The 12,916-nt window shown below is 44.9% G+C and overlaps 1 protein-coding gene across 4 annotated transcripts in view; it reads left to right on the top strand.

Annotated features, from left to right (window-relative positions):
* Positions 1-12,916, top strand: part of LOC311137809 (uncharacterized protein) — a 73,297-nt gene that overhangs the window by 29,702 nt on the left and 30,679 nt on the right. For all 4 annotated transcript variants that reach the window (XM_084172406.1, XM_084172405.1, XM_084172404.1 and 1 more), the window contains exons 4-8: positions 3,761-3,851; positions 5,426-5,525; positions 10,252-11,127; positions 12,005-12,165; positions 12,677-12,721. In XM_084172406.1, coding sequence (XP_084028532.1) covers positions 3,761-3,851; positions 5,426-5,525; positions 10,252-11,127; positions 12,005-12,165; positions 12,677-12,721 — 1,273 coding nt within the window. The remainder of the gene's footprint in view (positions 1-3,760; positions 3,852-5,425; positions 5,526-10,251; positions 11,128-12,004; positions 12,166-12,676; positions 12,722-12,916) is intronic.

Here is a 12,916-nt window from a genome sequence, read left to right as displayed (position 1 = left end):
TGTCTCCCAGTCCCTGCTGCTGAAACACATCCCCACAGCATGATACTGCCACAGCCATGCTTTACCGTTAGGGATGGTGTTGGCCAGATGATGAGCGGAGCCTGGTTTCCTCCAGATGTGACGCTTTGTATTCAGGCGAAAGAGTTCAATCTTGGTTTCATCAGACCAGCGAATCTTGTTTCTCATGGTCTGAGAGTCCTTTTGGTGCCTTTTGGCAAACTCCAAGCGGGCTGTCGTGCCTTTTACTGAGCAGTGGCTTCCGTCTGGCCACTCTACCATGAAGGCCTGATTGGGGGAGTGCTGCAGAGATGGTTGTCCTTCTGGAAGGTTCTCCCATCTCCACAGAGGAACTCTGGAGCTCTGTCAGAGTGACCATCGGGTCCTTGGTCACCTCCCTGACCAAGGCCTTTCTACCCCGATTGCTCAGTTTGGCCGGGCGGCCAGCTCTAAGAAGAGTCTTGGTGGTTCCAAACTTCTTCCATTTAAGAATGATGGCGGCCACTGTGTTATTGGGGACCTTCAATGCTGCAGACATTTTTTGGTACCCTTCCCCAGATCTGTGCCTCGACACAATCCTGTCTCGGAGCTCTACGGACAATTCCTTCGACCTCATGGCTTGGTTTTTGCTTTGACATGCACTGTCAACTGTGGGTCCTTAAATAGACAGGTGTGTGCCTTTCCAAATCATGCCAATCAATTGAATGTACCACAGGTGGACTCCAATCAAGTTGAATAAACATCTCAAGGATGATCAATGGAAACAGGATGCACCTGATCTCAATTTCGAGTCTCATAGCAAAGGGTCTGAATACTTATGTAAATATGATATTTCTGTTTATTTTTTATACATTTGCAAAAAAAAAAACTGTTTTCGTTTTGTCATTATGGGGTATTGTGTGTAAATTGAGGAAAAATATATATTTCATCCATTTTAGAATAAGGCTGTAACGTAACAAAGTGGAAAAAGAGAGGGGGGGTCTGAATACTTTCTGAATGCACTGTAACTCCTCCCTGGAATTTTCATTCGTTGTCATGTCAAACAACGCAGTATTCATAGTTCCCACTAATATATTCTAACTAAAGAATTATAATAATCATTCTATTTCCATGATTCCAACAGTTTCCCCAAGTGATCTAAATCGCAAGTCAAATTGCAATTGCCACATTAGCAATGAGCCCTTCCTGGTTAAATAAAGGTTAAATAAAAAATAAAAAATTAGGTAAAGAATAAGGCCTAGATTGTTTGCACATATCTTGCAGCCCTACAGGGCAGTGCGAAAATGATCTGAAATGAGTGCAGAAATTGATGAAAATGCTGAAAAATTATTTTGGGTTGAAGTTTAATTGAACAGTATAAAACAATCAGAATGGAGAGAGACCCATTGAAATCACTTAGAAGGTATGTGTTGCCACCCTAAGGTCACGCACTACTCATAAAGCACATTTTAAAAATTATATTATTCAAAAACATAAACATTTGAAAAATACAGTGATCTATTTTGTTCATATCGCCAAGCCCTATTATACTCTACCGCTCACGTTTTCTCTCTCTCTCTACCGCTCTCGTTCTCTCTACCGTTCTCTCTCTCTACCGCTCTCTCTCTCTCTCTCTACCTCTCTATCTCTCTACCGCTCTCTCTACCGCTCTCGTTCTCTCTCTCTACCGCTCTCGTTCTCTCTCTCTACCGCTCTCGTTCTCTCTCTCTCCACCGCTCTCGTTCTCTCTCTCTACCTCTATCATTCTCTCTACCGCTCGCTCTCTCTACCACTCTCGTTCTCTCTACCGCTCTCGTTCTCTCTACCGCTCTCGTTCTCTCTACCGCTCTCGTTCTCTCTCTCTCTACCGCTCTCGTTCTCTCTCTCTCTACCGCTCTCGTTCTCTCTCTCTCTACCGCTCTCTACCGCTCTTGTGCTCTCTACCGCTCTCTCTCTCTACCGCTCTCTCTTACCTCTGAGTCAAGAAACGTGCCTATCTTTCTCAAGTACGTTATGTCACGATTCCAAAGCTATACAATATTACAGATGGCATGTTAATTATCTTTGAAAAGATTGGTCATGTTGTACTTCTTGTTGACGAAATTCATGCTAATGTTGGGTTTTTGAGCTAGCGCCCAAATTACTCCCATTCACTCCTTGAAGGAGAGCTCTCCTTCGCCCAGAATGTACCGCGTGGCCCATTGACGTAGCATGGGCAACGTACACAATGGCCGTTAATACGATTCCAATGGAGTTTCCCAACTCCGACAAAACTCAAGGAACATTATAATTGTTTTGAAATAATCTCTCCAGTTTTATATCTGATGAGGTTGAAGCACTTCTGAAACCATGTTATGATCTTAGTCAGATATCACTGTACTGCACAGCAAATGGCTCAGCTTCAACATTTTAGTCATACCCGAGCCCTACCCGTACCCTAGTTATTGATGAAAAAACAGGCTAATTAAACAACACACCCAGGTCACTGGAGCTGAGGCTATATTCGTGACAGATCGGCAGCCAGAGACGACCCATCTGACTAATCTCTGATCCGTTATAGCCTTCCTGGCACCTCAGCCGCCCATCCCTTTTAGAATACACCAGAGCCATCTTCGAGTAGGAGTGCAGGTCTAGGATCAGGGTTCCCCCTGTCCATATAATCATATTCACTATGATTTAAAAGACACCATCCTTGATCCCTCAAATTCAAATCTTGACTTCGGAGCCAGTTCCACTGCTTTATTTTCATTCATCACCTCTATTCAGGGACTGATTTTAAAGTCGTGCAATTCATTATCAAGTGGAACAGCAGTACGGCCGACCTCGTAGGGTAAGATTGAAATACCCCTATCCTGGATCAACACTCCTACCCTGAGATAATAAAAGCTATTAAAACGTTATTACACTGGCTAAATCTGGGTCGTATTCATGGAGACCAAACGAAAGACAACTGAAACCGGGATGGACAATCTGAACTCGTCCAATAGGAAATGTATGTTTTTGTTTTCCTTTGCAAAAAAGTTTTGCAACGGTGTACACTAATGAATATGCCCCCTGCAACACAGACAGGTTCTAGCTGCGTTCTCTAGCGGGGCCATTCAGACATCTTCTAGCATGGCAGGCTGACTATCATCATTATCAGTTCTGAAATGTGTTGAGGCTTTCTAAGATATGAACGCCTACCTGGGCCAGAGAGAGAGATGCTATCGGTCAAAGCACTTGATTAGTCAACGGTAGCACTTGTGTTCAGTGATAGCCTTGTCATTGCCATCAGCGCTGTGAAACGGGGTTGTTTGGCTGGAAATGCAGAGACCATTGTATCACAGCATACTGTATATACTACCCATGAGTTTGTGTAGATGTTAGAGGCCGGCAGGTAGCCTAGCGGTTAGAGCGTTGGGCCAGTAACCGAAAGGTCGCTGGTTCGAATCCCCGAGCCGTCAAGGAGAACAACATTTACCCTAGTTGCTGTTGATAATGACGGGGAGTTGGAATATGCAAAAAAAATACATTTTAGGACAAAATATATAAGCATTATTATGGAAGGAGAAGCAGGAACACCGGTGCACAGGTCTTGTCTCATCCATTGGATTGAACATTGTTCTCATAAAGCCACGTTCTGAGATATCTGATTTGAGTTAAGCAGAACCTTGGGCAGGGTGCAGGTTTTGGGGCAGTTGAGTTTTTTGTTGTGTATCCGCTTCTTCTAATGGTGTTTTCTCATCTTATTTGTCTCACACCCACACACACACACACACACACACACACACACACACACACCTAGTGAGCGCAGTGACAATGAGATTGCCCAGGAGATTCAGGTTGAACTGGTCCGACAGGCAAAGCAGCAGCGGATGCAGGAGGAGAAGGATGCGGTAAGTGACACTACACCCCTCCCCCTTCTCCCTCCTCAACCAATCAACATGGGCATACCTCCTCTTCCCTCCAATCACCAAAACTGTAGTATCGATGGGTCACCACGGATGGGTCACCCGATTGGCTTATTGAACTCCACTATTGGTGTTACAGCCTGTACTTGTTTATTCTACTTTAGTGTTAGAAAGAATGTCTAGCCCAATGGTGACCTCATGTCTGGTGACCTCATTATTGCCGTATGTACTTTAGGGCTATTGGCACTGGGTTCAAATACTATATAGAACAGAAATACAAACGCAACATGTAAAGTGTTAGTTTCATGAGCTGAAATAAAAGATCCCAGAAAATGTCCATGAGCACAAAAAGCCAATTTCTCTCAAATGTTGTGCACAAATGTCTTCACATTCCTGTTAGTGAGCATTTCTCCTTTGATATGCCACACCTGTCAGGTGGATGGATGATCTTGTCAGTGTGGCATATCTAGAAGCTGATTTTAAACAGCATGATCATTACACAGGTGCACCTTGTGCTGGGGAAAATTAAAGGCCACTCTAAAATGTGCAGTTTTGTCACACAACACAATGCCACAGATGTCTCAAGTTTTGAGGGAGCGTGCAATTGGCATGCTGACTGCAGGAATGTCCACCAGATCTGTTGCCAGAGAATTGAGGGGGTGCGCGCAGGTTGCCGATGAGTATTTATGTCTGTAATAAAGCCCTATGCACTCCCAGGCCCACCCATGGCTGCGTCCTTGCCCAGTCATGTGAAATCCCTAAATTAGGGCCTAATGAATTTATTTCAATTGACTGATTTCCTTATATGAACTGTAACTCAGTAGAATCTTTGAAATTGTTGCATGTTGTGTTTTGATTTTTCTTCAGTGTATTTGAAATCATTTCAAATACTTAAAGCTGAAATATGTAACTTTTTGGGCGACCCGACCAAATTCACATAGAAATATGTGTTATAGATCTGTCATTCTCATTGAAAGCAAGTCTAAGAAGCGGTAGATCTGTTCTAAGTGCGCTGTTTGTATGCTTCCTGATAAGTTTATTTTTTGCGTCTTACTTTCGGTTGTGGAAACCAGCTGAAAATACAATGTTTTTGGTTATTGAAAATATATTTCACATTGGTTTAGATGGTACAATCATTCTCTAGACGATAAATTGCTTGTTTTGTCACATAAACAGAAATTAGGCCAACTATTCGAATTTTAGCAACCAGGAAGTGGTGAAGTGATTTCTGGGTATTGCACCTTTTTTAATCTGTGCTTGAGTCTACTTGGTTCCATGGAACCAATAGAATAATCCCAAAACTTCAAACCCTCCATAATTGGCACTAGCCCAGGCAGGCTAAAGCAAATGCTGAAAGTATTTGTAAGATTACAAATTGTATTTGAATCCAGGACTGATTGGCACTGGGCAGGGCCATACTGCTGATTCCACCTACTCCTTTAAGTTCCTTATTCACAGGGAAAAAAAGCCAAATATAGGGTAAAGATAACAAGTGGTGGTGTCAGCAGTTTGGAGGGGTTTGTTTATTTGTGTGTGTGTGTCTCCATGCACGTTTCCAGGCCATCGCTCGTAAACTGCAGGAGAAGGAGATGAAGGGGGAGAGGAAGCGACAGAAGCAGCTGGAGGCTAACTTTGAGGAGGAGTACTACGAGGATAAAGGTACTAGAGCGCCCCCTGTCTGTGGATATAGGATTATATTCCTGTTGGCGTGAGAGATTAGGATTATATTCCTGTTGGCGTGAGAGATTAGGATTATATTATTCTGTTGATTTACATTACATTTACGTCATTTAGCAGACGCTCTTATCCAGAGCGACTTACAGAGCGAGTTAGTGAGTGCATACATTATTTTATTTTATACTGGCCCCCTGTGGGAATCGAACCCACAACCCTGGCGTTGCAAACGCCATGCTCTACCAACTGAGCTACATCCCCGCCTGCCATTCCCTCCCATACCCTGGACGACGCCGGGCCAATTGTGTGGCTACGACAGAGCCTGGATACGAACCAGGATCTCTAGTGGCACAGCTAGCACTGCGATGCAGTGCCTTAGACCACTGCGCCACTCGGGAGGCCAGGGGTATGGGATTATATGGAGGGAGGGGTATGGGATTATATTATTCTGTTGATGGAGGGAGGGGTATGTGCCACTCTGGGTATCTATATAAGGGTGGAGTGGGTGGGTTATCAAATTGGATTGGATTGGAAAGATCATACATCATATGTGATACAGTAGTGTGTGTGTGTGTTCTTGGTCAGGGATGGAGTGTTGTGTGGAGTAGTGTGCTAGAATAGAGTTGATTTAGGACGAGGGTTTAGGAGAGCTGTTTTAAGCACATAGTTGACCTTGAGGTAGAGTTGTGTGTGTGTGTGTGTGTGTGTGTGTGTGTAGGTACTGAGGAGTCATTTGTCATCTTGCTACCTTCTTCTCTCTCACACACACACACAAATACCGCGGTTCTGCTCCTTAGTGAGCTGAGACTGTGCTTTTGCAGGGCTGTGAGAGCAGCTTCGACTCAACTGCAGCAATCAGGCTCCATTTTAAACTGATAGAAGCTCGCCTAATGTCAGAACTTCAAGGAGCCTTTTGGCAGTTCATGTTTCTTCCATTGTGGGTTCCAGTCTCCCCATCCCCTGCATGTTATTTTAATGTCTCATTGGAAAGCGTAGGTGGGCAAAAAATTACTAATTGCAGAACAAGCTCTGGTGTCCTCTGGTACATTCTAGTACCTTGATTCCACCTGAAATACACAGCGAAATTATTTGAATACTTTACCAGATTGGTAAAATGAGTTGTGGTATTGAGTAGAATGACTTTCAGAAAATGACTGAAAATGTATGAATTCAGTGTGTCATTAGTTGTTTTGGATATCGCCTAGGCCTATATGATCAGGACTGTCTAAGGAAGATAACCTTTTTGAACATTAAAGGGATACTTCTTGATTTTGATAATGAGTCAGATGAACTCGTGGATACCATTTTTATGTGTCCGTGTACAGTATGAAGGAAATTGGAGGTAGTTTAATGAGCCAATGCTAACTAGCGTTACCCATAGACTTCCAGTCATCTGCTAGCATGCAGGCTGTGGTTACAGTATGTAGGTTAGTTGTGGATGGCACGCGTGCACACACACAGGTTTCCTCCTCCGTCTCTGTGCGTTCGGTATGAGCAGGGCTGAAGGGGACGGTCACTGCTGTCAGGAATGTTCTGCCGTCATGTCGTCTTTCCACACAAGTCTCCTCTTTCCTAGTGAAAGGCCTCTTCCTTTAGCTGCGTGCCCAACCCAGGGCCGTAGCCTCAAAGCTTCTCAGAGTAGGAGGGCTGATGTTGGATCCGTTTTGCCTTTTTAGAGCACGATGAATAAGATTACATGGACACTGGGGAGCTGATCCTAGATCAGCGCTCCTACTCTGAGATGCTTTATGAGTATGGGTCCAGAGCTAAAGCCCCTTATACAGTACCACCTCACCCTGCTCTCTCATTTCATACTGTCTAGCTGGGTTGGCTTTAGAAGCCAGTGTTCTCTTTGTATTACACAAACATTCTCCCATGGTGTGTGTGTGTGTGTGTGTGTGTGTGTTAGAGCTGGGACGATAAACCGCACAATTCTCGACACCAACCACTTTTCATGGACGCTTTGCTGATATCGTTCATTACAATAAAACGTTTGAAATTAAATATGTTTTCTAATATGGGTGATTTGTTGATGGGACAATTCAGAACTACAACATTTAATGTAGTAGTTTTAAGGGTAATAAAAAAAAATAACTGTGGTGCACATTAATGTTAGAAATGTATTGTTCAATTGATCGTTATCGTGATAATTCAGTCATTTTGTCGCAATATGGATTTTTTTTCTCCATCAACCACCTCTAGTGTGTGCAGGCCCCTCCACACACGCTCTGCCACGTCTTATCTCGGGCGAGTCATTTCTTCAGGCCGTGTTATTGGCCACCCTTCTCAGGAAGTGACGGGCGCTGCCTGGCTGCCATGTTTGTCTTAGTCCTCTCAATCAGAGAGAAACGGAGGTTGGTTTAGCGTTCAGCCTCTGCAGATAAACCACTGGAAAGAGGGGCGGGGGGGTGAGGTGTGAAGAGAGGAAGGAAAGACATTTGTCTACGTTTTTTTATTGAGAGAGAAAAGCAGCCCAGAGTATCATTTCCACACTTAACTACTCAGTCAGCTTATAAGACTTTGACAGTTGACTATGATGGCAAAGTAGTTGGCTAGCTACCATAATACAGAGACCAGCCCAACATACTATTATGTTGAGGGTGCAGAGCATTTTAAATGATTATGTAATTAACAAGACATTAGGACTACGTGATTTCTACCTCGCCTTTATTTAAAGAGTAAAAAACAGAGTTGTTTCTGTTGATCAGGTGAACCTCCCAACTGCTGCTGGATGACTGACATTCCATTCGGCTGACGACAGACACACACTTTCACACACACACACACACACAGACACTTTCTCACACACACACACACTTTCACACACACACACACACACACACTTTCACACACACAGACACACACTTTCACACACACACACACACACACACACACGCTTCACACATTGTTTGTTTTCACTCAAATGCAGGCCTGTGATTCGTCAGTGCATATTAGGAAGGTTAACTGTGGTTGTAAAAGTTAATTTACATTTGAGTCATTTAGGAGACGCTCTTATCCAGAGCGACTTAGTTAGTGCATTCATCTTAAGATAGCTAGGGGGGACAACCACATATCACAGGCATAGAAAGTATGTTTTTTATCAGATACAGTGTTTTATATATACAACTGTTAATGTGTTATTTATCCAGAGCGATTTACAGTAGTGAGTGCATACATTCTCATACTGGTCCCCCCGTGGAAATCGAACCCACAACCCTGGCGTTGCAAACGCCATGCTACTGAGCCACACTGTGCTTCACTTCCCATAACCGGATGATTCTTCTCATAGCCAGTGTTATGACGTTTCTAGTGCCTCCAACACATGGAAGATTTTGATTCTCTTCGATACCACACATTCTAGGAGCTTGTGTTTACTAAATACCACTAAATCATAGTCCACAGGCAGTAGGACGCGATAGTCCAGCATCCCATTATGACATAGCTAGACCACCATCCGCGGGGGACGAGCGGCTCAAATGCTCACCTCCCCAAAATTCCCAACAAACGCATCTCTTGGTATGCTCCTCTATTCCTTTAAATGTGTTGACAGTTGGAGAAATGGCTTGAGCTGCGCTGAGAATTTGAAAAGTATGAAAGTCAACGGTCCAATGTTCTAAAAATGTGTTTGGAACTCTAAGACACCTCATACATCCATGATGCTGTCCATTACATAGGCCTGCCTACCACACATTACCATACTAGGTCCATATTGTCCATTACTTTATCATGGAGGTCACTTTCAGTGTCACTGAATGTCATATGGATACCTGCATGTCATCCCTTCTCCCTGTCAGAGGTGCTTGAATCAGTAGCTTTGTTTGACCAGAGCCATAGATCTAAAGGGATCGGAAAACTACCCTCCATTTTGGTTCCAAACTTCACATGACGATTACATTTTACTCTGCATTTTAACTTGGATCCAATTGTCTGCGAACCTTTGGAGCCAAAATGGCACCCATTTAATTATCAAACTTAAACTGAGTTTTAGGAATGGGAATTGCCAGGGCCCTTACGATATTATCACGATACTTAAGTGCCGATACGATATGTATTGCAATTCTCAGGATTCTATATTCTGCAATTAGCCTAGCAGTTAAGTGTTGGGCCAGTAGCCAACTAGGTGCAAAAATATTTCGTGTCCATGAGCAAGTCACTTAATCCCAATTGCTCTGGATAAGAATGTCAGCTAAATGACTAGAATGTATATGTATTGCGATTTGATTTTGCAAACATATTGCTCACGACCATATGTCTGCTGCAGAGAGACCAGAGAGCATGAGAAAATTAATTTAGATCAGTCATGTAAAGTTCTGAAAACATGTTGGCTCACTATTTAAAAAGAAGATGGAGAAAAAGTAATAGGATGAAAAATACCAGAGTTTTGGCGCATGTACAGCCGACTAGCGCTAGCTAACGTTAACCTATTAAAAAAAAGTCTAATAATAAATGACTTTTATTGCGCTATGTAACTGTTTCGATTATTTCCCCCCATCACTACTCAGTTTGCTGAAACTGTATATCCATGGTTCAGCATTTAACATTGTCCATGATAAACCCTCACTGCCCTCACATGCAGGTGCTGTCACTTATAACCCTGTGTACTCACTAACCAACCCAGCTTTACTGACATCTCTGTTATTGTCTTGTTCCATCCATCCTTGTCTTCCTTCCATCTCTTCATATCCACCCACCCTCCCTCCCCTCAACCCAGCCATCCGAGCCCCTCTGGACCTGGATGACAAACCCAGGCAGCCTGGTTCTAACTCCCACTCTTCAGAGAGAGACTCTGCGGAGCCTAGCACCAGCTCTCTTTCCAGATACCCCGAGCACCATTTAGAGAGTAGGGGAGAGGGTAGCAGGGGCAAGCATGGAGACACACACCCTGAGCACCACCACTCCAATAGCAGGGGGAAACATGGGGACAGGTACCCCGACTACCACCACCCCGATGAGGGTAGAAGCAGAGGGAAGGAGGGCCGGAGGAGCAGAGACCCTCAGGGGTCCCAGTCTACTTTCTTTGCGGACAGCCATGAGCCCAGGAGACACAGAGAGGATAGAGGGGAGGAGGGGGAACGGGTGGTGAGGAGGAAGGAGAGGCCTGCCCGGCCACCACCGCCATTCCACAACCCTGTGAAGAGAGACGAGGCTTGGGATAGAGAGAGAGACCGGGAGTGGGAGAGAGACATACAGAGAGAACCCAGGAAAAGTGAGAGAGACGCACCGAGACAGGAAAGACACGGGGAGCGATCGCTAGACCGAGAGCATAGCCGAGACAAACCCAAACACAAAGAAAAAGACAGAGAGAGAACCAAGATCAGGGAGCGAGGTCTGGATGAAGACCAGGACGAATCCATCCCCAGTAGCCGCAGCCGGGCCTGGAACGGTGGTGGGGAGGAGGCCCCTGGCAGTGGGGATGATGAGGGGGGGCCCAGGGCCCGCCTGACGCTCCCCTCTGGCCCCATTGAGCTGTGTGAGGAGGATGTGATGGGGAGAGAGAAAGGGGAGAGGAGGGGGCACAGGGACCCTGGGGAGGGCCCCAGCACAGGCAAGGAGCACTCCCATACTCGCCCCGCTCCCAGGAACCCAGGTACGGCCTGGCGTCGGGCCTGTGGCCGACCGTGTGTGTGGGGCCTTGATTGTCCCATTGCTGGGAGCTGCTGGTGGTGGGTTTTCGCTCCCTAACTCTAATCATTCATCAACAATAATCTTCATCATCTTGATGTAGCAGCTTTTACTCCTTTCCAGATCCCATGATCATTATGGTGTAATTCCACTGTAATTCACAATAAAAATCTCTGATTAATAATAAAAGGCCCTGGTGCCAAAGGCCTCCGTTGTGAAACAGTTGAATCAGCTGCTGGTGTGTAATTGTGTGTGGGGTTGATTTCTCAGTCTGGGGAGCTGTGGTGATTATAATAGAGTTCGTACATCAGGGAACACATGACAGAACATGCCCAGATAGAAATGTACTGCGTAGAACAGACATGATTTTAGTATTGATCAGCTCCTGTACATTTCTTTCTGCAACCTTCTTACCGTTGCACTCCAATTCTATTCCTCAAGGGCTTCTGTCGCTGTGCAGTTTTATCCCTGTCTAGCCTACTCACCACAACTGATCCAGTACTGGCATGGATTTGCCATCGATTTGTGCACACTTACCTTAACTCTGACCATAAATCAGCCCTGGAGGAATCAGAGTTGGGGATACAGTAGTTATCTCATCCACTGTAGTCCGGTGTTTCCTGGTCTTGGGGACCCAAAGGGCTTCACTTTTTAGTTTTTATCCCTTGCTCGCACACACCTGATTTCAAGTTAAAGGCTTGATGATGAGTTGATTAGTTGAGTCAGATGTGTAGTGCAAGGGCAAAAAGAAAAAAAAGGGCACTCCTTTGGGTCCCCAGGGAAACACTGCTCTAGTCTACATACAGCTGGATTGACTCTGTTGTATGTGGCGGCCCCTGCAGGTCGTATTGTGCAAGGAGGACCAGGGGGTCGTGGAGCAGTGGTAGTGGCAGGGGAGTACGGGCTGGGCGAGGCCACCCAGGGCATCACTAAGCTGGACCTGCGGGACCAGGAGCTGCTGGACATGGAGGTGGCCCGGAAACTACAGGAGGAGGAGGTGAAGGTGAGAGAACTGGTCAATGACAGAATGACATCTTATAACACAGTTATTAGGACAATATAACACTCTCTTATTACAACATCATAAAACCCTTGGGACAACATGGTAGCTAAAACTCTGTCCCATCGTTCAGTTAACATACCCCCGGAGTCCCCTATGTCAAGACACATTTAGTTACAGCAGCATTGTAGATATGTTCTGTATTTGAATGGTTTCGTGTTATATCTTAGGGGTTCTTTGATATCAATTTAACTTCAAGAATTCAACAACACACCCCAAAAAATTATCAAGAAAGAAATATTCAACAACAGACTTTAGATATCCTGACCAGTGTCGACGTTGGTAGCTATATTCAGTAGACCTCAGCTTTATATTGTGCAGCTTCAGATGTCTGTGAAAGGCTCGTCTCAACAGTCACTTCCTATGTTATGTCATGACAGAGCCCAGGGAACAGAACGTTCTGTGCTGAGGGGAAATATGACTCAATTGGTTCTTAATTGTTTTCCGGTTCCAGGCAAGCAAGATGGACAAGCGTTCGGCCCAAGTGGCTCAGGATGAGGTGAGTGGACGGCCGGCCGCTTCTCTGTCTGGAGCAGTCGTCACTGACCGACTCGCTTTCTCACGCTCGCTCTTTCATTTTCTCTCACTGTCACTCAAGTCTCAACTTTTAACAAATCAACAAAGCCAGGTATTGAGTGTAAAAATGGTTTACCTTTGTTAAATAATAATTATGCCTTTTGGTCAGTGTTAACCT

Source organism: Coregonus lavaretus, assembly GCF_964263955.1.
Source record: "Coregonus lavaretus genome assembly, chromosome: 11".
Taxonomy (NCBI): domain Eukaryota; kingdom Metazoa; phylum Chordata; class Actinopteri; order Salmoniformes; family Salmonidae; genus Coregonus; species Coregonus lavaretus.
This window is presented reverse-complemented; position numbering and strand designations above follow the sequence as displayed.